The sequence below is a fragment of the Perca flavescens genome, chromosome 11, assembly GCF_004354835.1.
Source record: "Perca flavescens isolate YP-PL-M2 chromosome 11, PFLA_1.0, whole genome shotgun sequence".
NCBI lineage: Eukaryota > Metazoa > Chordata > Actinopteri > Perciformes > Percidae > Perca > Perca flavescens.
The window spans coordinates 31310483-31338003 of NC_041341.1; the positions used below are offsets into that span (position 1 = coordinate 31310483).

The 27521-nt window shown below is 40.8% G+C and overlaps 1 protein-coding gene across 3 annotated transcripts in view; it reads right to left on the reverse strand.

Annotated features, from left to right (window-relative positions):
• Positions 1–27521, reverse strand: part of calcrla (calcitonin receptor-like a) — a 42739-nt gene that overhangs the window by 11607 nt on the left and 3611 nt on the right. The window contains exons 1-5 of one of the 3 annotated variants that reach the window (XM_028591260.1): positions 17309–17369; positions 5269–5377; positions 3636–3789; positions 3310–3420; positions 373–485 (exon numbers count right to left, since the gene is read on the reverse strand). In XM_028591260.1, coding sequence (XP_028447061.1) covers positions 373–485; positions 3310–3420; positions 3636–3789; positions 5269–5343 — 453 coding nt within the window. In that variant the 5' untranslated portion in view covers positions 5344–5377; positions 17309–17369. Of the gene's footprint in view, positions 1–372; positions 486–3309; positions 3421–3635; positions 3790–5268; positions 5448–17308; positions 17370–27521 lie in introns of those variants that run through there. The other 2 variants (XM_028591259.1, XM_028591258.1) reach the window with 2 other exon arrangements.

Consider the following 27521-nt stretch of genomic DNA (forward strand, 5'->3'; position numbering starts at 1 on the left):
CACTACATATGTTATAATAAGTAGATTGCTGTTACATTGTTAATGGCACCAAGAGGCATCCCCTCTATTTTGATCTTGTTTCATCGCTTTGATGACCACATGTTGTCTTTTTCTCCCTCAGGACAAACTGCGCATTGTTAGCCTCACTACAGAATCACTTCAGTACATTTCAGTCACCATTGGCATCACACTTATATAGATATACAGTATAAAATAACTGTCTGCTGCCACCACAACTGATGCATGTGACATAAGTGACCTTTCACTATCATCTCATCAACTACCCAGGGATGTATTAAAAGGTCAGTGCTAACCATGACTAACTTCTTTATATTCTATATGCATTGGATGACATTTAAATGAAAAACCTACCACTCTGCTTTCATTGGTGTGAATATTGCAGCGGGTGTAGTTGGTCCATGTCCGGTTGCTGTCCGGATGCATGAACCAATGACCGCTATCGCTGCAAATTTTCGTCACCATCTCTGCAGGTAAAAATGAGACAAAGACAGCTTTGACATAGGGTTAGGTTTATTTCAATGCTGTAGCCTGAATCTAAGAGGATATTTCTTGGTATACAGTACAGGCCAAAAGTTTGGACACACCTTCTCATTCAATGTGTTTCTTTATTTTCATGACTATTTACAATGTAGATTCTCACTGAAGGCATCAAAACTATGAATGAACACATATGGAATTATGTACTTGACAAAAAAGTGTGAAATAACTGAAAACATGTCTTATATTTTAAATTATTGAAAGTAGCCACCATTTGCTTTTTTTGATAACTCTGCAAACCCTTGGTGTTCTCTCAATGAGCTTCATGAGGTAGTCACCTGAAATGGTTTTCACTTCACAGGTGTGCCTTGTCAGGGTTAATTAGTGGAATTTTTTTCCCTTATTAATAAAAAAGCAAAGGGTGGCTACTTTGAAGAATTTAAAATATAAGACATGTTTTCAGTTATTTCACACTTTTTTGTTAAGTACATAATTCCATATGTTCATTCATAGTTTTGATGCCTTTAGTGAGAATCTACAATGTAAATAGTCATGAAATTAAAAAGGAAATGCATTGAATGAGAAGGTGTGTCCAAAATGTTGGCCTGTACTATCATTGGCAGCGTGTGGAAAAACTAGGGGTTAAAGGACAATTCCGGCGCAAATTGAACCTAGGGGTTAATAACATATGCGTACCGAGTCGAACATTCTCTGGGATCTGTTCATGCTAATCAAATGTGTCACTAGCTTGAAACAAGCTACCGCAAACCGGGGGGTTAGCTGCTAATGCTAGCTTTCGGGGCAAAGGGTAAATCACTATTTGGAACCACTAACAAGGCTCGAAATAGCACCACACTTAAATGGTAGCATAATGAGGGTATCTGTAAGTGTACAGACAGTTTATTACAAAGATATTACATGCGGCGACAATCTTGGATCACAGTCATGAGCAGTCGAATCACAAACACTGTGTTTGAGCTAGGTTACTGGTTACTGGTTGCACGACGTTCGTCGAGACTCGATTAGCATGAAAACAGATCCCAGATAACGTTCGACTTGGTACACATATGTTATTAACCCCTAGGCTCATTTTGCATCAGAATTGTCCTTTAAGTCAAGAAGACACACAACCAGACATTAGTACACATGCAACTACTGAGGGGATGTGATTAGAAGGACTGAATCTAATTATACGTCTGCATATCCTGGTGAAGGATGTGCTGTACTGAAGTTTGGGCTCAAAATATTCCAGCAATTAAAACTAATTCACTTTTATAAACACATGAGTGCACTGCACACATGAAAACACAATTAATTAATCTCTATAAAAGCTTGCAGCTTAAATAGTAAATTGTCAGTTTAAGACACTTCAAGGTATATTTACACATACACTACAGTGGAAATGCTGCTGTATGTATGTACTCGTAGACACAAAGTGTCATATTTCATGGGGATTTTTTGAAGCTGGTTTATTTGTTTTGGTTCCTGAACAAACACCACTGCAGTTTTCTTGGGAGAGGGACTGAATATGTATTCTTTCAATTTAATTTACAATTGTATTTAGTGTCAAATAACAACACAAGTTATCTCAGGACACTTCAGATAGAGTAGGTCTAGACCACACTCTATAATTTATAGAGAAGCAACAATTCAGAGCATGCATTTGGTACGATGCCGCTGTCCGCCGCTTAGAAATTGTTGCCGCTGCTGCTTCGGCGTTTTATGAAATGTCATGAAGTCGTTATTACACGACTCTGCAAAGCCGTTTGCTTCATCGAACTCAAGCGAACAATCATACGCTCGCTCTCCCCTTTGAGGATGTGCAACTGTAACTGGTCATCACTCGCAAAGTCATGGCAACCAATTAAACAACAGCGCAGGTCTCCTCAGCCAGAGCTATGAACTGAGGTAGAGGCATGCCAGTTTAAGTATTCCACTGTATCTCTGTTCTGTTTCCTATTATCTGAAAACTGTGTACAAGCAAGATTTTCTTTGTTGAAGTTTGAGTTTATTGTAAGTGTATTGCACACTTTTTGTATAAGGTTCGGTGAAAAAATTATCTTCCCAGCCCTTGTCACATGACCAATTTATGTTTTCACATTTCCAAATTTTTGCCTTAAGAGCCCATTGAAAATGTGTATTGTATTTGGATATACAATTTGTTGAAAATAAAAACAAGTCAAATTAATAATGAATGTGATTTTTTTGATCTATCCTATCCAATATTTCCTATATTTCTGAGCAGATTTTCTATGCTGTATTCTGATAAAATCCCCCAGGTCCCCACTGACTGATTATTGGTCCCCGCTGTGCCACCCCACCTAAAAAAAAACTAGAATCGCCCGTGAACAGCGGCAAAAGCCTTAGCGGCTAATTTACCATGAAAACCGGGCTCACCCTGGTCCTGTGAAATATCACAGCTATGGTTGCCTGACAAATAGCGACATGTGCATATATAACAACAATGGCGGACGTGTTAGACAGATGGTTCATCCAATCACCTGCCAGGTACATTTTTTGAAAGTGCCTGCGCTTTTTCAAACAGTTTCCACTGACGGCTTCTCAGATGGTTCTGTGCTAACAAACCATCTGGCGCGTCAGGTTAGCTATCAAGGTGCATTATGGGAAATGTAGGATGCAGCCAAGCAGTCAGGATATGTCTGCCTCTGCTGCATTGGTTTCGACCGTTATTTCCGTCTTTGAACAGTCCTCCAACTTTACGGAAATACAATCCTAAATCGCCAAAGTACCACTTTAATGTAATGTAAAACCAAACATGCTCCAGGGCTGCTGTAAGCGACAGATTTGTACCTGAAGGATCAAAATCCTGGAAGTAGTCGGGGCAGTGCTGCTCGGAGTGAACACCTGCCTTGGTGTCGTCCCAACACAGCCAGCCATCCCAAGTGCGATTACACATGGGCTCTAAAACCGCAGAAAAAATGTGTTAGGAGATATAGTGTGCCAGCAAGAATTTTCAAATGTAGAATTAATAAGTATAACTATAAAGTACTTTTTTGTTCATTCATTATTTAGCACAGGTGTTACAAATTACATCCATAGAATTTAGCGAGCAGTGTATTCCAATTACCCGGCCTAGACAGCTGTAAAGTTGAGAAATGGGACAGATAACAAGCTACCTTGTCTGTCCTGGGTATCGTCCTTCATTATCTTTTGATAGCACTCAAACTGTGCTGTAACTATCTTGTTTCTGGTGAGTCCAATCTCATGGTAGACGTGGGTTGGATGCTGCTGCTGGGTCTCATTCACTTCCATGCTTCCCTTCACAAAAATCTGCAAGGAAGGAGAGACAGGGTGAATACATCTTTTCAGTTTTTGCTTTAATCAAAAGGGATATGTCCAAACAGGTCCTGGCTGATTTTTTACAGAAGACACAGGCATGCACACTACAGTGCAGTCACGTTCAGCAGATGACATGTTTTACAATGTCTCTGGCTACTGAGCTTCATTCCAGAAAAAGTATTTGCTTGCAAGCATATGTCTGGACCCAATTTTGGCTGTGTATTGTGACTCTGTGGGGATGTATGAAAGTAAGACAGTCCATTCTATCTTACTTGAAAGACCAGGAAATGGAGTCTAACATACACAAGCTTCCATTAACTCTATTTGCGCACCATGGAAAATATGACATCTATGCAGAAGAATAGCCAACCAGATATGTCCGGTTTATTTATAACGCTGCAGATACCAACCTGAAGCAGGTTTTCCCAAACATAATCTGAAACTGACATGAACAAGTTTAGATACAGTAGGTCAAGTGAATTCACAGCTGAATAGTAAACTACAGTGCGGAAATGTAGATCCATGTGCATGTCTTTCACTACAAAGCCTTTTCTTTCACCTTTTCTTTTCATGCACTGACAAAAAAAACACCTCTACAGACTGCAGTGTCATTTAGCATTATACAATATAAATGTGTCCGCCTCTGTTTAAAAAGAAACCTGATTATCGACGATGTTTTTTTTTTTTTCAGCGTCCGTGCATGTAAACCTGTTCTCAGAAATTAAGATTGTACGAAAGAAACTACCAAGCAGTGGTGGAAGAAATACTCAGATGTTTTACTGCAGTAAAAGTTACTAATAATACACTGTGAACATTCTAAACTATATGTCAAAGTCCTGCATTCAAAAACGTATTTAAGTAAAAGTATGCAAGCATTATCAGATAAATGTACTTAAAAAGTAACCATTGTCATACGTTTGCGGATTAATTAACTGCTGCATTAATGTGTATCTTGCATTTTACTGCTGTAGATGTTTAAGGTTGTGCTAATTGTATGTACTTTATGTACTTTTGTACAGCTGTGCAATTAATCACATTTTTATCCATTTTCAATTTCGGCTCCAAAGGATCACAAAAACAATGAGTAAATGTCAGATGAAAGGGGAAACATGTCAATTAGTGTTTCCCATAGCCCAAGGTGACGTCCTCAAATGTCTCATTTTGTCCTCAATTCAAAGATATTCAATTAGCTGTCACAGAGGAGAGAAGAAACTAGAACAATATTCACATCTAAGAAACTGGAATGAGATAATTTTTACTTCTTTCCATAAAAAAATCACTCAAAATCGATTAATCAATTATCAAATTAGTTGGCAAATATTTCATAATTGACAACTAATCCATTTACTGTATCTTTGCAACTCTAGATGATTTATTCACACATGTAAATTTACTAAATAAAACTGTGTGTGTGTGTGTGTGTGTGTGTGTGTGTGTGCGTGTGTGTGTTACAGTATGGGATGGTCCTACCTTTGTTAGATTACACAGCAGTATGAGGGCCACCATCCCACTCCGCTCGATACAATCCATCTTCCTTTTGGCCATATCCAAGCTGGTGGATGATTTAGCAGCTGCAGATCTGGAACGGAGAATAAGAAATGAAAAATGAAGTCATTAAAGCAAAATAAAATTCCCTCATAAAGGCAACTTCACACAGCATTTCTGATCTCTCCTACTTTTGATAAATGTCTCACCCAGTGGCTTTAATTCACTGAAATGTATTTCCCATCACAGTCAATTAAAAGGAGAATTCTGGTCGATTTCAACATGTAGCTCTGTTGTTTGTTCAACACGCAGTGCTGTCAGTAGCGAGAAAAACAAAAATACACGGAGTTATGCTACTGCTAGCTTTCGCACCCAGGCGGCTGAAACGGGGCAAGTTTTAAACGTGCTTTTAGCCTCTTAACATGTTTATTCATTACAAGGGCCTTGCCATGTGAACTGATTCCAGTGAAAAGAAATGCATAAAAGTTGTGCTAATTCATACTCCTGTTTTTTTGTGACAACAAACAACATAGCTACGTGTTGAAATTGACCGAAATTCTCCTTTAAACTGGAAACAGACACTGGGATTAGAATTAACAGCCCACACGTAATGACTTATTTTACAACATACATACAACAACGTTTTTTCCCCCTTTGCCAGAGTTGAACGTACCCACCAGCAAGTTTAAAGCCAGCCTCGGCCGGTGCAGACCAATGATGTGGCGTCATGGACCGTGTTTGCAAATTTAAAAAGGTATTCATAAGATGTCAACTTTAACATATAATATTAATTTAATTAAAATGAATTAAAATGTTAAAAAACAACTGACTTCCTTGCTGTTTTCAATGTGTATTATTATTTTGAAATATAAATATTTTCTTCATTAAAGTAAGATTTGGTCTTTTTCCAAAAGTTGAGTCTTGAAAAGGGGGAGGGTGGGGGGGTCGTCCTATTATCAGGGTTGTGTTATATTCATTCGGTCAATGCGGTGTTATCTTAATGGGAACGACAAGCAGCAACTGGATTACCAAGTTAACTATTAAAATCCTCAAACACAACACACTGTATGCTTTTAACTCCCGACAGAGTAACGACAACATGAATCTAACTTGAGCTGTAGTAATCCCGACTCAAAAACTGTAATACATGCATATCCGTCCATTTACAAGCCACATTTAATCGTATTTCTCGTCGAGTCTCTGTGTCCTAACCGGCAGCGGGAGATGGCCGCCCAGTAACAGCCTGGTTCTCTCCAAGGTTTCTGCCTGTGTAAAGGAAGTTTTTTCCTTGCCACTGTCGCACCAAATGCTTGCTCTTTGGGGGAATTGTTGGGTCTTTGTAAATTATAGAGTGTGGTCTAGACCTACTCTATCTGTAAAGTATCCTGAGATAACTTATGATGTTATGATTTCACATTATGAATAAAATTGTATTGAAAATAGCATGAAGCTCGGCGCAAATTCTTTCAGGAAGACGTCATTAACCCAAGCACTACTCATTCTTAAATCTAATCAGCTGTTAGAAGTGACGATTTCAGTTAAACCAATCAGACTTGGACACGAAATTCATGGGCCTATCGCAGCCTTAGAACTCTGCTTTAAATCTGTTCTCTCCCTGTGCTGTCAGCTGTCTTTTCGACCCTCCTCCTCCCCTGCCGCCTCCGGTCTCCGTGTTTCTCCCGGCTGACCGCTCCGTTGCCTCTTCGGTCCGGTCTCTGGTCTCTTTGTCCGCCGCCACCAGTGTCTGGACTCTCTCGGGGGGTTATGTTCCTGTTCTCTACCCCCTTGAAATATATTATTAATTCGATGGAGTCTAATCTCCAAAAGACTTTGTACATTACATTGCATATTATACAGTTGTACAATAAATAATTTTGCATATCTGCAAACGAAGTCTCTCCTGATTGAAATGCTATCACTGACTGTTCACGTTAAGTCAGTTATAGAGTTAAATGTGCCCACAATGGTAGTTTTTTTGGCTTGGTGATTAAAAGAACACAGCTAACACAACAGCCAGTTGGAATCGGTCCAACAAAACCCAGTCGATCTCAGAAAGTTCCCGTTCCCGGACAAAAGCCATGGAAGCACAGCTGCGACTTGAAACCCCATGCTCTCACTGCCGCTGTGTGTTTTGTGAGCCATATCTCATTCGCACCCCATGATAAATTCTCAAATGTGACGGCAGTTTTAAATTGGTTAGTGGTTGCGATAGGCATTTCATTTAAAACAAAAAAGGTGGTGCTGTTGTCTCATCAACGCAGAATCCAAGACAGTTGTTTGTGGCAAAGCTGCAGGCCACTGGGATGTCACGGCTGCTGCATAGCAGATGAGACAAAATTCTAATGGAAACATATCCCCCAGGTTGTACAGATCTGCTTTGCAAAACATGTGCGGGTAGCTTTAGATGGTTTAAGCTTACCTGCTACAGCTAATATTTAACTATCTAAGGAGTTACAGCTCTGCAAATGCTCTAGTTCTTTTTGTTCAGACTCTGGAGGCTCTGTGTGCCACTTTTATTGAAGCATGTTTTCCTCTTGGTTTGTGTTTGAAGGTGGCTTTCTGTCTGGGTCCTCTGTAACATGTCTTAAATTCCTCATATTATGCTCATTTTCAGGTTCATAATTGTATTTAAAAGGTTGTTCCAGAATAGGTTTACATGGTTTTCTTTATTTTTAAACATATTTTTGTTGTACTACACATTGGTGCAGCTCCTCTTTTCACCCTGTGTGGTGAGCTCTCGGTTTTAGCTACCAAGTGAGGCATCTCACTTCTGTTTCATCTTTGTTGGGAGTCGCACATGCTCAGTACCTAGGCAAGGACTACCAGCCAGTCAGAAGCCGAGTAGGGCTCAGCCGTACATGTAATTATCTTCACTCGAGTGAAGATAATTACCTCTTCTGTTTTTTTTTTTCCTCCCTGTCCTCCTTGGCTAGTAGCAACCATAGACAGTATATAATGGACGCTGAGCGTTACTGCGCAGCCTCCAACTGAGCTTGAAGACGTAGATGTGACGTGAGCAACCTGTCTGAAAGTTGTAAGTCTTCTGGTAGCTGTGCCAAGAGAAATCTCAATCATTCCCAATCTTGCAGAGACGGAGAGTGTAGGTATATATAGGGGAGTGGATTACATCTCATTCAGAAGCAAAATGTAACAACGTCTATCATTTCCTAAAGGAACTACTAGCTTGTCACTTGTATTTGCAACACTTCAAGTCTAATTAAATTTGGTGGAATGGAACAGCTATGCAAACTCTGCAACAGGGAATTAGTAAAATGAAATTCAGAGGCGAGCATTTACAAGATGCAGGGCATTTAACTTTAATCACACAAATATTTGTTTTCTGTCACTGAAGATAAATTAACACGTTTCATAAACTGCATGAATCAAAAATACGAAGTTGGAAAATGTCCAATATTGCAAGAACAAAACTCCCCTTCCGCTCGGAGTGCAGAACTGGCTCTCTGCACTTTTTTGACGGAAAACAATCATCATATTCATTCAAACCTGTAATGACACAGTTTGTAAGGACTGAAGTTTTGCCTCCATAAACTGCATTCATCTAATAAGTATCAGCACTTATATGACTTGACATCTGGGAACAAACTGACCAAATCAATAGATGGTTCTCATAACATCTGGCCAAAGGACTACAGTTGAAAATTAGCCGGCTGGCTAACACTGGCACACTTACAGAAATGTTACTGAATGTGCGCTGGCCTTAAATAAATAAATAAATTAATGAAATATAGGATAACAACATCTAGCACATGTTAAGTGCTAGGCATCAATGATATTAGTTGTATACATGCTAACTTACTAATATCCAGAATAATAAGAAGAGCCAACTTCATTTTTTCAACACTGACACACAATGTAGTGAATACTCTCGAAATACAACAACACACACAAGAGCTCGTCTCTGCGAAACGCAGTGTTTGTCCTGCATGCCTGCCACGTGTAACGTTAGACAGCCAATCAGCAGCATTATTAGATATTTGTTACAAGCATGCTGCATGCTTATTGGGTCAGTAAAGCTGATGAGATTTACTCCTTCTGTATTGAAATTTGGTACTGGCCTACATTACCCTGCTACTTACACGGCTACTCATACAGAGGTCACCCGCTAATGACGCCTGCATCCCGGTCAGGATGGTTAACTATACCGGTGATGAGCAAGGCTCTCTGGCGAAAGCCAGGTCTCCCCGTTGAGCGAGCTAACCGTGGAGCTAACTGATGCTCTGTTTGCACTGTTGCTAATAGCGCTGTTAGCCATCCCCACCGCCTGTGACTGCACGGTACAAGTTCTGCTGCAAATGTTTAGATAAAGCAAAAAGAGAGGCATTATCAGCGTGCTGGACAGTTTAAGAAATAATAATGCATCATATTTTCTTCATGATATTTTGTGAGTAGAATCTGAATTTGCAATATTCTCTGTCAGGTAAATGTTACAATGTTTTCCTCTGAATTACAATTACACAGTAAGGCAGTAGTATACAGTTAGTTTCATATTAAGTGCTTTGAGGTCCCTCTGTAAGTTATTTTGGAGTACAATGGTTCTGGAGAAAGCTACAAGCAGCAATACAGGAGGCCAAGCAATCATCAGCCCATTCCTACTGCAGTAGCGTAATAAAATATATATCTCTATATATATATACAGTATATACACACGTTTAATGCTGCACGTTATTCAAATGGTGCAGTTTTATGCAGCTTTAACTTTGCTAAAAGCTTACATATTCATTGTTTGGTTGCCAACACAGACACATTTAGTACAGTCTTACAACAGAGTGACGAAGGAGGCGAAGCAGGGGGCTGCCAGACAGAACATCAATGAGAGCTTTGACCCAGTTGATTCTTACAAGTCTCCCTGCAGCTCTGTCACCAGAGGGACTGGCCCAGCGCCTCCTCAAGTCTGCTTAGAGTTAAAGCTGCATTACCCCGGGGAGAGGAGGGCCTTACTGAAAGTGGGATTGTAAAACATTATGGTGATGTGCAAATTAGAAACAGCCAGGAAAAGATCAGCTGCTCTGTCACACATGGATGCAAACGCACAAAAATGCACATGCACTCACACAGACGGAAACACACACAGCGCTCTACTTTGCCAAGTTCCCCAGCTGTTTCTTGGCAAAGGCTGTTTTTCATACATTAGCAGACCGATACAGAGGATATATCTTGTCACATGGCAACACAGAACAGACGTTGCAGAAAGCTTTTCCAATAGCTGTTTGAATGTTGCTTATAGCCAATTGTGATCTGTTTCTCATGCCATTTTCTTTGGCTAATTTAAATTTTTATTGGTCATATAATACCATTTAACTAATCCTAAAGGTGGTAGTGAAGACAAAAACCCAACCCCTCCCATCTACATGGAATCCATTTGTCATGGTGGAAATTTCCAGCATGCCATTTTGTTTACTTCTCCCATAAATACTGTGTTAATGATGGAAACAAAAATATGTTTTGAACAAGTTACTGAGTAGCCAATATAAAAAGAGCATGATCAACTCCAGGCGGGTAAATTAATGATTAAACCTTGGGTAAAGAGTGGAAAGTCTTAAATTCCTTCTGTCCAAACAAAGACACATCTTTCCTAAATAGTCTTGAGTTTATTGAAGAAACTACGTTTCACATAGCTATTACTTATTCAAACCAAATGATATGAGAAATGGGTATTTCCCAGAGAATATGGTTTTAATAACTATTTATGTTCACTGGTTCCAGTACAGGAAGCCCAACAGTAATCATACTGTACAGTACCAGATAATGTCTAATAACTTCCACTCTCGGGGAAACTTCCGGCTTCTGAACTGGTTGCAGTTCCACTCTGGTTCCATATAAGGGCGCTCACGGGCAAGTGCAGAATGAATGGAGGTCTATGGAGCTATACCCCTCAAAATCCACTTGCTGTGGACAAAAAAAGAACTTGGACGAAAAAGTCCACCTTAACATTGTCAGAGAATGCCCTTAGACGGGCTCTGACATTCTGGTTTTGCTTCAGATGCCGTCAAGCGGGATCTCTGGTCGTAATCAGTCCTTCACTGACCAATCAGCATTCATTAGCAGAATGCTAGCGTGTTATGGGCAACAACGACAATTCAACCTTTAAGAAATCCAAAGGACATAAGTACTCGTTCATTCAACTTTCGACCTATAGTCCATGTTTAACTTGCAAAAACTACAATCAAATCTGAGATTTCTCAACGACAATCAGGCAAAAGGGACAAATTGAGCCATCTAGCTCCATAGACTCCCATTTATTTTGCACTCGCCTGCGATCACTCTAAATTGGTACAATGGGGCTTAATAGGGAGTGAACAGGCTCTCCGTAGACAGGCTCTGACAGTACTTACACAGTCTAACATGACCATAGTGTTTCCCTCATCTTTAAGCTGCATTAAAATATTTCTGGACACTATAGGGCAGCAGTATTCCAAAACCAGCTGACAGACATATGATCTTGTTTTAAAATTGCTGTCATGTGTTAGTAAACAGTTGGCTATAGCAACATTGTCATTGGAGCTCTATTCCTGCCTAACAGACAAATAAACAAAGTTTATGGAAAATATTTTCCAGTGACATAGTTAGCATATGCTAAAATACATGCAATGTTAACAAAGTAAAAATAAATTGGTCTATCTGCCCCGTGATTTGGATCCGGTCCGAAATGTAATGGGTTCTTCCTTGGCCTATGCTACACCCTCCCAACAAGGTTAATTGAAATCAGGCCAGTAGTTTTCCATAATCCTGCTGACAGACAGACAGACAAACCAAACAACCGAACCAAAAACACGACGCGCTTGGCAGAGTTAAGAAGTTTCAGATTAATTTGAAAGTCTTTGGGAACGAGTCTCAACTTCCATTCTACTGAAAATAACTCCTAAAAGAAATCCCATACTTCATGAAAACTTTGCTAATTTCGGCTCAAAGCTAAGAGAGCACCCTCTACAGAGGCACAACACTCGATTATTCATCTGTTTGGGTCAACTTCATCCAACCACACACACCGGTGAAAACTGTGGGTGGTCCACTAATATCTGTAGTACCTTAGAGTGTTTTGCAGAAGTGGTTAGTCATGTACACTTTGCACAAGCGCTGACATCACCTATTACATCCGCAAGCATGCACAAAGATACACAAACAAACAGTCTATGCATAACAGCTGTTGTCTTCTCACCCAGCGCCAGAGCTTAGCCTGTACTTATCAACTCCCACCGTCCCTGCACAGATGTGATGTACTGTGTCGTACACATCCTTCTGCCCTCACAGGATGTTTGGCGCCCCATACTCCACTCAGTGGCATTCGGATGTTCATTAGGCTGGTGAGAGTCTGTAACAGCATTACTGCCCTATTCTATAGCAGGATACAGGCTTAACTAGAGAGGGGAATAGCCTTGAGAACTGATTAAGTCCCTGCATGCAGAGGCAACAACGATCAATATGAGAACCGTGTGCTAGTTTTGCCTCGTATCTCTGTTATTATTGTTCGTGTTGATATGTATCGTCTCGTATCGTTTCCAGGCCCCGGAATTGAATCGAATCAAAATCATATCGTGGCAGACTTTGGAATATCAGTAAATATTGTATTGTTGCCTTAAGAATGTATTCCCCTAATTAAACATGTGTAATGGTCTATAATCCTGTGATAATTGTTTGGGTTCTAGCAATTGAACTAAAAAAAAGAATTTAAAGTGTTTTAAAGACATATTTTTTTGAGTAACAATACTAAGCAAAAATATTCATAGGGAATATTAAACTATTGCTGATACGACGATAAGTAACAATACAATGCAGTACAGAAATACCTAACAAAGTTTGAGGTATTTTGCGAACAATGTCACAATCACATTGTCCACCAGAGAGCACTGACAAGTTCATTTTTCAACCCGTAAAATGTCCTGCTCACGTATCATGGTTATAATAAAAATAAATAAATCCAAGATATTCTAATCAAGTATGTGTATTATTACGGTATGTTTTCATGTTAAAACTGACTAAAACTCCCAACTATCAATATCAGCATCCGCCTCAAAATTCCAGTATCGGTTGGGCAGTAAAATACTAGTGACAGCCCTCACACTGAGTTGTTCAGTAGCTGGGAAACTGTCCAGCACCAGAGGTCTACAGCTGGTGAAAGAATGGAAGGGGAAAAATAACTTGGCAAGTTCAGCCGGAGCATGGGTTAAGGATGGAAGTCAACTTCTAACCAAGGCCAAGCATGACTACAACATATATCTTTAAAACATGAAGCTGCTGAAAGATGTGGCGTAATGACTTAAATAAGGATCAACTGGTTAAAAATGTGCTGATGTGAGAATGTACACCAACCCTTAGAATATGAGATATTTCAATGAATGTCCTACTGTTAGTTTTGCTCAATTTCATTATCAACTTACGGTTGGGAAACAAAGAGAAAGTGCACAATCGGGACGCGTGTTCCCCAGTTTCGCTTTGCACGCACGCAGCACGTGCAACAGGTGTCCCAGCCAGGTCTGTGTCTTTATCAGCTAGGCTTAAGTTACCATAACATCAAACATGTTTGTTGGGAAACAGCTTGAAGCGTGCAGGTGTTAGTGCAGTGCATTGCCTCAAACTAATGAGCAAGACGATACCCTGCATCCAGCTGCAATGTCTGCGCATACATGTGTTTGCTTTTAAAATCACATGCAGAGAATAGAAAACTATTCCTAACCTCTCTCCGATTTTGTCAATGTTTTTTTGGACAATTGTTAATGTATTTCCTTGCATGCATATTAACAAATTCTCTGTTAAAAACTTCTACCTGTATATAATCTCTTTATTTGACCAAAAATAAGATAAGATAAGACAAGGAAGTCTTGCCTTGGACAGGGAGGAAGGAATGGTTCAGTTTCCAGCCAGCTTGGTCTCCCACTGTTTTCTGCCATTTTGTGAACACAATGAGAGCTGATGATTGAGTGGACAGAAGAGGGGCTATGAAAACAGGAAATTGTAAAGAAAAACGCCATAGCTGTCTTCAATAGATGCTGGGCATGTGAATTACAAGAAACAGGAGGAGATGCTTTTAAGAGCGCCGTGGAAACGCGGCCCCTTTTCTGTCTAGGCGCTTCCTCTCTCAATCAACAAGACCAATATAGCTATAGGACATTTCCCACGGGATCAAGCTGTACATTTAGATAATCTCTCCCATGTGTCGGAATTGGAGTTCACCACCTCAGCCATTGATCTTACCAAGCCTAGGACAGGAGAGCGAACCGCCATGTTGCCGAGGGTACCACCAGATGTCAGGGAAAACAATAACAATCCCACACAGATGCGAGGGAGGAGACCTCTCTGTTTTCATAAACAGGACCTATACTCAACTCCCGATCCACCCGCCGTGACTGATGCACGCATTAAAACTTTTTAACACTTCATCACTGAGTGTTAGGTAAGACTCATATACATCGCAATACCGCACTAAGTGCAACTGGCACAAATATACAGTAGGTATTACTTACATCTTTATAAATACTATTTAAGTAGTTGCAAATTTTTATTCCCAACGTCCTCCTTCCATTTAGCGCGAACGTTTTATTCTTTTTAGTCCGTGTTTTTGTTGGCTTGCTATTTTCTTTCCCTAGTCCCCCTGTAACGTGTAAGTTATTATTACGTTGGTTGCTACAACAAACTCTTAATGCTATGGCTCGTGACATAGTAATACCCGGTTTAGTTCACGATACATCCAAAGTAGGCTACGTTACCGTATGCACGGTGAAATGCAACAATGCGTTTGTAACGTATCCTCTTATTGTAAATTAATGATTTTCTGTCTGAGCAAAATATTCATCGTGACTATATGACCTCCCGGTAACGCTAACTCAGTAATATACGGTGGGCTATACAGCACCGTAAAGAAAAGACCGTTACGACAACAGGTGTGGTTAAAAACACTACCGCTTTTGTCCAAAGCGGCCGCTTTTCAACACAAACTGAAAGTTACATATAGGCACTTTAAGTCAAAGTATGTAAGTATCATCAGGAAAATGTACTCAAAGGTCCCATGGCATGAAAATGTAACTTTGTGAAGTTTTTTAACATTAATATGCGTTCCCCCAGCCTGCCTATGGTCCCCCAGTGGCTAGAAATGGTGATAGGTGTAAACCGAGCCCTGGGTATCCTGCTCTGCCTTTGAGAAAATGAAAGCTCAGATGGGCCGATCTGGAATCTTTTCTGTATGAGGTCATACAAGTGTAAAGTGAAAAGTAGAAAAGACTGCATTCTAGTATGTAGCTCATGGAGAAACAAGAAAAGGAGAGGCTCATACCTGTTCATTCAAGCCCTTGAGGCTTTATGGTTAAAGGACAGATGATGCAGCACAGTATCCCAAGCAATTATGAATATTGAAAGAATCTGAGAACTACAGCAACGTTCTATGCTTGGACATTCATCTAAAAATACAGTGACAGTTACTCAGGATAATGATCCAGTGTGACTGCCTTTGGCTCGAAACTCAAAAGCTACGTTCATTTGTTTTTTGGCCATTTTGGTGTGAATGACATGAATAAGGAAAAATGTTGCCACGTTCCCCATCCAGCTAACACAGAGCAACATTAACATTTATTTAGACTGATATTTGTTGATATTTTATGAATCCAATATTAGGGCTGCAACTACCAATTAATTTCATTGTCAATTAATCCAACGGTTATTTTCTTGATTCATCGAGTAGTTGTTTGGTCTAAAACAGGGGTCTCCAACCTTTCTTCATCTAATGGCTACTTTAAAAAAAAAAGAAAGTGGTCAAGAGCTACTTGCATCACATCGCTTACATTTATTTACATAACTTACATAAGCTGAATGAAGCTACTGTTTGTACACGTAGAAAATTGCAATACCGAGAAGCTTATGAAAAATCTTCACTGCACATCAAGGTACATGATTATTTTACACTTCTTTTAGCCCACATAGTTGGCTAGTACATACACTGACAATATTCCCATCAGGGTCCAAGAAAGCATCACCACTTTACACTTGTATGGCACACAAAGTTAGCTAACTCACTTTTAATATCGTGGTCATTTTGTGTCTCAGTTTGTCAATCTTTTGGCGAGCTACTGAAAACCTGCTCGCGAACTACCAGTAGCTTGTGAGTTGTTGGAGACCCCTGGTCTATAAAATGTAAGAAATATGGTGATAAAAAGTCAATCAGTGTTTCCCAAAGCCCAAGATAACAGTCACATGTCTTGTTTTGTCCACAACTCAAAGATATTCAGTTTACTGTCACAGAGGAGTAAAGAAACTAGAAAATATTCACATTTAAGAAGCTGGAATCAGAGAATCTTTAAATTTGTTTCATTAAAAAAATTACTTAAACCGATAATGCCATGATCAAAACTTATGGTACGTATGGCGATTTAATACTTAATAATTTAATAGTCGACAACTAATCAATTGATCTTTGCAGCTCTATCCAATATTCCCTTTCCTTCTGATTCTGTTTTTGTCTCGGACTAACTCCTCATTAAAAAATAAAAAACGATAGCAATATCGTTTGTCCAGGAGATCATCAATACTTCGATACCGACAAGTCTGGAACCAGAACCTGTTTAGTAGCGGTTCTCGATACCCATCCCTACATACAGTATGTACAAGATGAGCAAAAATATCACAAAGCTGCACTTTCAAGCATCCATGGAAAAGAAAAAAGGCAGTGACAGGTGAGTGTACTGTGAACATACTGCGCTGGAATGTCAAGTATGTGGCAGCTTGAAAAAAAAAAAGGTCTGCCAGTTTAATGCGAGCTTTGTAAACATCACGAAGCAGCTAACAAAAGTCCCCACGATGCCAAGTATTCAGTGTCGGAACGCTACAATAGGTACGTGAGTCACAAGAACTCCAGAGCTGTTTCAGGCAGCGAGGGGAACAGTGTGAAAAACACAGCCGCGCCACCAAAGAGCAAACAGCTCACTGACGGACATAGATGCACTGTTGTTGTTGTATCAGGATGACTGATTAACATCACAAAACTATGTTCTCAAAACTGAAAATAGAATTAAATCAACACCTGCTGCGAGTACTGTAGCCTCAGGATTGTTCCAGCATCCAAAATCCATCCATCCATCCATCCATCCAGCAGGGGACCCCAAACTTCCATTTCCCGAGCCACATTAATCAGCTCCGACTGGGGGATCCCGAGGCGTTCCCAGGCCAGGTTGGAGATATAATCCCTCCACCTAGTCCTGGGTCTTCCCCGAGGCCTCCTCCCAGCTGGACGTGCCTGGAACACCTCCCTAGGGTGGCACCCAGGGGGCATCCTTACCAGATGCCCGAACCACCTCAACTGGCTCCTTTCGACGCAAAGGAGCAGCGGCTCTACTCCGAGCTCCTCACGGATGACTGAGCTTCTCACCCTATCTCTAAGGGAGACGCCAGCCACCCTCCTGAGGAAACCCATTTCGGCCGCTTGTACCCTGGATCTCGTTCTTTCGGTCATGACCCAGCCTTCATGACCATAGGTGAGGGTAGGAACGAAAACTGACCGGTAGATCGAGAGCTTTGCCTTCTGGCTCAGCTCTCTTTTCGTCACAACGGTGCAATAAATTTAATGTAATACCGCACCCGATGCGCCGATTCTCCGACCAATCTCCCGCTCCATTGTCCCCTCACTCGCGATCAAGACCCCAAGGTACTTGAACTCCTTCACTTGGGGTATCCAAAATGCTCATCAAAAAGCCAAATTATGGACTCACTACCTCTGTTTTTCAACCCAATAATAAAAAAAACAGTTATCTTAAAAAGGAATAGTTTGAACTTTTGGGAAACGCAATCACCTCGATGTTCACTGGGCGCGTTTTTTCGGGCTGCGCCATGGTTTTGTTCCGTCCTCCACCACGCGCCGTACCACACTGGGAGCGTCTCACAAGCGGAGCGTCTTGTTGCCGCAGATTTTATTGTCTCTACAAGTATTTTACAGAACAACTGCGTTTATTATGCTAGTATCTACCTTCCACTCCAAGCACAGTTTAACTCCCTGCAGTCTCTTTTCTGGCATTGTCCTTAGAAAGATGTAAAAAGAAAAAAAAGCATTATGTTTTTCCACCACCATGATGAATCTCTTTTCGTCCGTGGTGTTGTAAAGGAGACATAAACGATATTGGAGAGGGATGTTTTTGGGTAAATTGACTGGATGCTCTCGCTGTTTCAACTTCTGCCCGGCTGTCTGAACGGCCCGCTGCTCTCGTGAAAATAGACCTGGCGCGTATCTTAAGAGCTGGTGGAATATCAAGCACTGACTCGAAATGGCCGCGTTTGCTCGCGGGGGCCGCGGCGCCTCTGGAAAGCAGCGCAGACACGCCCCCGGTGGAAAATAAGGGTCACTATATTCCCTTTCTTAATGAGAGTTAAATGAGAGGATTTATACAACTCTCACTCTATAATAAAACAGAGCTAGAGCCAACAGCTGGTTGGTTGGAACAAATGTGTGTGCTAGCCATTTTTATAGAGTTTTGAGGATACATCTGTTATTTTAATGAAACCATCAAGTAGGAAAAACTCTACATTATTTCATAAAAAAAAGCAAAAGAGTACTATAAAAAAAGTCTGAAAATTTGGATTAGAACTTGTTTTTTTCTCTTAAAGCCCTTCAGATTTATTTTGTGATCCTATGAAGTGGGCCTGACCAAAGGTTACACAATCCGCCTACCAGCACCTCTAAAGCTCACTAATTAACCTATTTTATCATGTTGTTTAATCCGTACAAAAGCCAAAGTGCAAAAACAACATTCATGTATTGCTATAACTCTCCGTGAAGCCACAGCTTGGCGTTTTTCCACCTTGGGTTTTGTACGGATTATTAAACAAAGAGATAACAGATGTTAATTAGTGATTTTTTTATGCCGTGAGGCAGATTATGTTACTGTACCTTTGAACGGAGCCAGATTAGCTGTGTTTCCACTCCTTCGAGCATTAATGCTGCTTACTCTAACTCTCACCAGGCTGTAGGTTCATATACAGACATGAGAGTGGTATTGATCTTTTCATTGTGCTCCCGGCAAGAAAGTACTTTTCCAAAAATGTCAAACTATTTCTTAAAGAGGATACCAAACACTGATGAACACGCTGATGGGTGTCAACAGTAGGGTTGGGTTGGGTACCGAAACCTGGTGCTAATATGGCACTGGTGTCTAAACAGCTGGTATAGCAACGGCTGAGTATAGCAACGCTGATTTCAGTGCCTCATTTCGGTGCCACTTAAATGCCAGCGCTGCCCTCTGATGCTCCAAAACTGCTGAGGCAACAGAAGCTTTGCTACACGTGACACTAGTTAACACTACACTCGACAGCAGGTAACGTTAGCCTACCGTTAGCTAGCAGCTGAATTAAACAGGGTTAAAATGCTGACAGCTAACGTTAAATGGTGTTAAGTGTGACTGTATTTGACTGGAGAGGATTCCAACACCGGGACGCAACGCTCTGCAGCTGCCGTTGTCGGAAAAACAACACAGATGGTGTTCACTGAAATTGGTAGCCCAAGCCTCGTGGTGCATTCAAAGTTATTGTAAAATATCCTTTTGTGATCTGGTGGTTGTTTATGTCGTTTAACAGCAAATTACTGGTGAAATAAGTTATTGTTACTACATTATTAATACATCATTTAATTTTTACCATATGGCCTTAGCCATAAATGAGACGTTCTTTAAAGTCGCTGACTGTCGTTTTGTGCTCTTCTTCTTTTTTTTAGGGACCGGCACCATTTTAAAAGTATCGCTTTAGCACTGGTATCGAAAAAAAAAAAAAAAACGATACCCAACCCTAGTCAACAGGCATGCCACTAGTTGCTGGAAAGATAACATTACATTTCCCCCTCTGAATCTAAAATCGCATTTGTTTCAATACCATGCCATCATGGACATTACAGATACCACGGTCTTCTTCATCTTCTTTTTAAAAAGGAGGTTAAGAGTACTAGAGGTCTTAACACAGAAAAAAGGGATCCTATTCCAGAGTCCTCTAGTCTACGCAAAGGGAAAAAAATTGAAGAAATACCTAGATAAAAATACACTGGTTCAAAATAAACAAGGCTCCATCTTGCATTGCACCTGCATAGCTGCGAGTAATTCTCCTTGGTGTTAATGCAAATGTTTCATTGCAGCTATAGGGCTCTTACGCTGTGCTTGAAATAGCCTAACTTGCTGAGCACGTGCTCACTCTTTCACCTGAGAAATACAGTACAGTCCAGTGGGAAAGTGTGGTTAATTTCACCAATTCTTTCCACTACATGGAGCCCCATTTTCACAGGTCACTGGATTTCCTTTGTCGAGTGCTATAAGTGCACTGACAGGCTGACAGCTTTACACAACAGTTTGAGCTTTCTGTTTTTTTTGTTCCTTCCTGTGGGCTATATGTGTATCCCAACTGGCTAATGCTTTTGACAGATTTGAGTTTCCTGGCTGTGACTGTTGTAGCGATTAGTAGTCAATTAACGGGCATTAAGCCGCAAAGGGGATTTTCAGTTCCAAAAACTGCCCCGAGAGTTTAAATGGGGTGTTTGCATGATCTATGAGAGTTTATTTGGGGATAGGGTGATGGTTCTTCATATCAGTGAGTTTCATCAACGATGCTTCAGCACACTTATCAGCCTTTTTTCTTTTCTTTTTCTGGACATGGAAACATAAACCGGGAAAAATGCCCTTAGGGATCTTGCTTCAAGCTAGACAAGCACCACTCATTCTATCCATCCGAACATTCCCAAAGCTCCACACCGCATTCACATACGGTGTTAGTGAAAGGAATTCCCAAGGTAAGATATGTGACATACTTAACAACACACAGACAAAAACTAAAACACAAACATGGAAGAGCAGTAAGAAATCCGAGAGCTACAAAAGATGTTTCATTAGACAAACATTTTAGTTTTTTGAGATTTGAAACGTTTTGTCTCACAGTTTGGTTACATCTCTAAGCAGTGAGCACAGGGTCTTCCAGGGCTGTGTGAGTGGTTCCCTTCTGGTATTGCCACGACAGGAATAACCCCGGAGCGCGGTCAAATTCACTGCTGTTTTAAGACGACACCGAGGAACATCCTGCATGTGCTTGCTGTGGGCCCTAGACTTGACCTCAAGAGGAGCTACTCGCGTCATTACTAACAGGCTCAGGTTGCTCTGTGTGCCTCGGGTTTGTGTTACAAAAACATGTAACTGCTTACATGACTGAGATACTTAATACATACATTAATACATAATATCGGTTTCTTTGTTTTACCGCAATTAATTGCTAACATTAGCTAAGGTCTTAAGGGGTATGACTGCTGCTGGTAATCGTTGATTTTGTTTACGTGTGCCAAATTAGAGCTGGGCAATATATCGATATTATATCGATATCGTGATATGAGACTAGATATCGTCTTAGATTTTGCATATCAGAGTATGGCATAATTGTTGTCTTTTCCTGGTATTAAAGGCTGCATTGCAGTAAAGAGATGTCATTTTCTGAACTTACCAGACTGTTGAAACTGTTCTATTATTTGCCTTTACCCACTTAATCATTATATCCACATTACTGATGATTATTTATCAAAAATCTCATTGTGTAAATATTTTGTGAAAGCACCAATAGTCAACACTACAATATTGTTGCATTATCGATATCGAGGTATTTGGTCAAAAATATCGTGATATTTGATTTCCTCCATATCACCCGGTCCTATGCCAAATTGTAATTATATAAGTGATTATTGGTTGGACTGTTGAGCTAAAGCTATGCTAGATGTTTGCAACAAAAATAACAAGGGGGTAAGAGGGGATCAGTTACAGATAGTTAAAAAAAATAAAAAGGCTGTTATATTGTTGGGTAGGTTAATTTATAATAAAACGTATTTTATAAACTACATGTGTTTTGTGCGCAACCATCTTAATTTGTAAAGTAACTAGTAACTAAAGTTGTCAAAATAATGTAGTGGAGTAAAAAGTAGAATATTTCTCTCTGAAATGCAGCGGAGTAGAAGTAGAAAGTGGCATGAAAAGTAAAGTACCTCAACATTTGTACTTAAGTACAGTACTTGAGTTAATGTACTTGGTTACATTCCACCACTGCTGCCAAGGCATGCCCTAGCTCACAATGTCAACCCTATCTTGCAATGTTAACAAAAGTGAGAAAAAAATAAATAAAATCTTTTTTCTTTCTTGGCCCATGCTGCACTTTCACACCAAGTTTCATCAAAATCGGGCCCGTAGTTTTTTTTCATAATCCTGCTGACGGACAAGCAAACAGACAACCAACAAACGTACAAACCGAACCAAAACCAGAACCTCCTTGGCAGAGGTACTAAAACCATTCTACAGGACATTTGATTTATAGAGCAAACGAGTGCTGTAGCAGAAATAAAACATGCAATTTCAGTTGAAAAAGTTATTATGGGCCCTTTTCTCCCTTGTCAGATGTTACATTGCAATAAGTTCAATGGCAATGTATTCAAAGACAATCGAAACAAGATATTATGTATTGCAAGCTTATGAATTTGCAAAAATAACCTGCAGTGAAAACCAAAGGTTTTTGGTTTCACTGAAACAACAAGAGAGACCCTCCAGGCAGTCAAATTTGAGTATTCATCCAGGTCACGCTATGAGTTGCGATAAGGACCAGGATAAGGAGTATGGGCAATAATACACTGTGGTTTTTAAAAGGGGAACAAAGTAATTTGGGACTTTTATTAACCTTGGAAACCAATTAACTGCATGCAAGGGTTTTGGCACAGCTTATGGCAGCCTGACTTCGACAATAATAATAGTCACATTTTCACAGTAGAGTAAGTTAGATAATTGGGGATCAGAACAGAAATGCCTCCTTCAGACATTTGCTCAAAGCAGCAGAAAATACAGAGTGGAAGAGAGGTCCAAGGCAGTGTATACTGGCTGGAAACACAAAGTGATCGCGTTACAAGAATTAAAAAGAGGGGCTTTGCTAGTGTGTGAATACTCCTCTGTATCCTTCTGCTAGAAAGAATTAAAACAGCAACATGTGCACATAATATGACCACTACCCAGTACTGCAGGTGCAGGTTCAGCTTCAGGTTTGGAAGACAAAACGGACAAACACACAGAGCTTCCCGGTGACCATTTCCTCTATTTCATATCCCAGAAGCCCCCTGCCGTGCAGTAAATTTAGGAAGCCTGTGTCACTGATGGTTTCTTAAGCTCACACAGAAGACGAAAGACACTTAAGTGGAGAAACAAAGAAGTTATGAAATGAACATTGCATGTAATGGGGCCGGTGATCTCATGTCCAATGATTTACATTAATCATACCAACTGTTGCATGTTTTATGCATCTAATTTTGATGGATGCTGCTGTCTAAATGTTAGGCTGCGTTCACACTGTGCATCGGCCGTCTAACAAAAACACAGGTTTTCCATTCATTGTGAATGGGGGTAGTGGGTTTAGGCTGTGGCGGGGATTGCCACTCAAACAAACGCAGCGGGCCTGTGGCGAAAAGTTGACACCGACTCAACTTTTGGAGAAACAGAATCCAACGTCACTCTGCGGTGGCCAATCATGTAACTGGCGATCAGACCTGTCGGTGTGTTTCCAGCTGTGGTTTGAGGCAGTGTGAGAATCCCGTACAGGAAACAGGAAACATCACTGCCTCTATCGCTGCCACAAGAAAGTTTTAAAACACTATGAGGGTAAAAACAAGGAAACACAAGCACTGAATTGCCCGGGAGATTGTGTAATAGTAGTCTATATCCATGACGTTCCACTTCCGGGATTGCTCTGTTGTCGCCGGAAATTCTGCCGGATTTCACTTATTGCATGTCCGTCACATTCCGCTTTCTTTGAGTTGGAATTTTAAACTCTGGTCGATTTATGATGACTATGGTTACACATGTTCCACCAAAACAAGTTCCTTCCCGAGGCTATTTTGCAGCGGCACCGTTGCTCTGCCCGGTGCTTAGCGGCGCCCATGACAATTGTGACTGGTTTAAAGGAATGTCAATAAACCAGAGCACCCATCCCGGAATGCTGTGTGGACTAGCCAGACCCTCCTCCGCAGCGCTGAGGAGGAAGGTCTGGCAAAACGAGACTAGCCGAATGTTTCCTGCATTAACAAAGCACTCGCTATGTCTCGCTCATCTCTTTTCTTTCTTTCTCTCCTGTGAAATTAAGCTGCCTTCAAGTGCGGTCGGAAAAGTCGAAATCTATTAACGATCTGACGGAAAACAATAACTGTGAAATATAAAGTCTACCTGTGCTTTGTTGGGGGGGAGGGGGGTTTAAGAAAACAACAGGACGTCATACAAATGGGCAGTTTCATTGACACCCCCCCCCCCACCACACCACCCTACGGCACATCGCCAGATCACTTTTCTTGGTGTGAATGCCCACTTACAACCACAGTCCTGCAGTACAAATACATTTTGCTATTCTGTGCTTTAAAAAGTACTGCAGAATAAAAAATAAAAAAAAACGATGTCTGTGGTTGTTTTTTGGATTTTGATGTTGAAATGTTATGTTTAAAATTATGAAATAATATTACAAGCCAAACCAGTTCAGTATGTGTTTATGTCAAAGTTAACTTTGTTTATGATTGTGATGTTCTAATATATACTGTACAATGAGGAATTTAAGTAGGCTATGAAACACTAGTACAGCTGGACTGGAGTATGCAACAGAAGCTGTCCACTGAATAAGACGTGTAAACCCCCCACCCCCCCCCATTTCAAACACTTGAAGTAATTAGTCTGCTCCCCTGTTGGACTAGGGTTGGGCATCGAGAACCAATTCCTAATCGGAATCGTTTCAAAAATTACGATTCCATCGGAATCGTTTCTGTATTGGAATCGTTTTGGAATCGTTCGGAGGATTTGGTTTCAAATTCCGATCATCGCTTCCCAATTTAACATGCGCAAGTTTGGGTTTCCGTAGCAGCCAGGCGCTTGTTGTGTTGCAGCCATGTAGCACAGTAAGCGGCGCTCTAGTCTGGCTTTATTTTACGTTGAAAAAGCTGTAAAACTGCAAACCACCGTTGAATCAAAATAAAACGTTCCTCTTATTTGTGAAAGTAGGCATGTGACCCGTTTCAACTCCACCCCTCAAAGAATCGGAATCAAGAATCGGTAAGAACCGGAATCAAAAGGAAGAATCGGAATTGGAATCAGAATCGTTAAAATCCAAACGATGCCCAACCCTAGTTGGGACCCTGGTCGTATCTGGATTGTCATCACCAGCGATCAACCCGTGAGGACTGGATTGGTTAGGATTGATAAAAGGAGGGTTGAACACGGGTCAGATAACCCTGGTCCAACCCGTTGGTGTGAAAGAGGTAGTTAGCCACCCAGCCTCCACTTCCCTCAAACCACTGCAGCTCACACTGCCAGCCACTGCACACCGACAAAGCTCCCCAGATGCTGCTTCTCAAGACATTACCCCACGACAGTTCTCATCAGGCGCCTTGTGTGTTGAAATTAAACTGGAGAGGTGGAAAAAAAAATTATCCTCCATAATGTATGAGAGGAAAAATAACCTCAAAAGGTTTCGCATCCCCGAAACTGAATCCAGAACGCTTTGAGGCCGGCGGTGTACATGTGCATCATTGTGCTTTTGTGTAATACGATAACTTTGGCCCGGGGGTTAGCAGACAGGAAAAACATATGATGTATAATTGGGTTGCCGATTTCATCCGAGCTGAAGCACAATGAAGGATCAACTTGAATGAGTTTGAAGCGCAGTAAAAAGGTGCTGTAAGGATATGAAATTGGCCGTTCATACTCCCTTAATAGATATTTGTGAGAGCTCTTACAAAGTCCACAACGGGACAGGGAACATAGGAGGTAAATCAATAAGACGCAGGGGCTGCAGACGTCCAGTGTGCCTTGATGATTTATGAGGGGTTACATTTCACAGGAACCATCATTACTCTTGCGACTGGGCCTTTGCGCTCAGCGGAGTTGGCTGCCAGCAGTGGTTGTAGCCAGTTGGACCCCTCGTAGTAGCATCAGTTAAACACACATATCACATGCAATCCCTGCAAAATTGCCATACAGTGTCAACGTAACATTTTAATATCACAACAATGGCTCCTAAATGGAAGGTAGGGCTGCAACTTTATCGAAATCTCAATATGGACTATGCAACATCGAAATCGCGCGCGCGCAATATTTGTTAATGGCAAAATATGTGTCAAACCATTCTGAACCCCACCAACAAATTGTATCCTACAGACTAAAGAAAACATATTTTTTTGGTACAGATCCTTGCAAAAATCCCACTATAATCATTTTAATTTCTTTTCATTTTAATAATTTTCAATGAAAATGATACAAAAATGATCATTCCCTCCAATACCGTGAATCATATCGCAATTGCAGTTAAAATAATCCCAATTAGATATTTTCCTCATGTCGTGCAGCCCTAATGGAAGGTAGAAAGATTATCACCACTTTGTTGCTCGACTGAAAAGAAGCGATCTTCCATTCAACCCCAGTGCAGCACACAGTGACGGTATGACAGTATCAGCTACAGTGTGAATGAGATTCCACTGGCACAACCTCCTAAATGCCATTGCTTTCGGAGGAGATCCATCATACCATGGAGACCGCAAAGGGCTCTGGAAGCTATGCAGCCAGACTTTTGTCTCGCCCACATTTAATAGCTGTTTTCTGGACTCAGGCAGTAAACACACAGCGTGATAGTTTTGGGCATTGAATCTGTTGAGTTGCATTCCCACAGCACAATCAGCTCATGTATTTAGTGTAGGCCCAGGCCATTGGAACATTTCAGAGCAAAAAGGCCTCACAGACTTCATCTGAAGGCGCTGCCAAATGGCAGCTTTGGCCCGGTCACTGTCCAAAGTGTCCTGATGGCTGACAAGCATGGACAGTGAAGTAAGGCTGGGGCGACATGGCCTGAAAATAAAATCAGATTTTTTTCAACCAACACTCGATTTACGATTTTAATTGCCTTTGCTATTCTTATAAAAAACAAAACAAAGGAAGTATTCACATTTTTTTAAACCAATAACAATTATTAACAGAAGCAAACAAACAAATAACAAATCGGACTGACCGCGCTGTTATATGCATGTGATAAGATCGGATTTGTGTGTCGTTATCTCTATGGTCCTCTATGGGTTGCTGTTGTAACGACGTAGGGGTCAGTAACTGCAGGCTTTCCAAAGTGGAGGAATAAGCCAGCTAACTAACTAGCCAGCTGCTAAATGAGTACAGTGTAACAACTTAATGTTTCAGCCACACACTTCTGTCACAACGAAAGAAAAGCACATA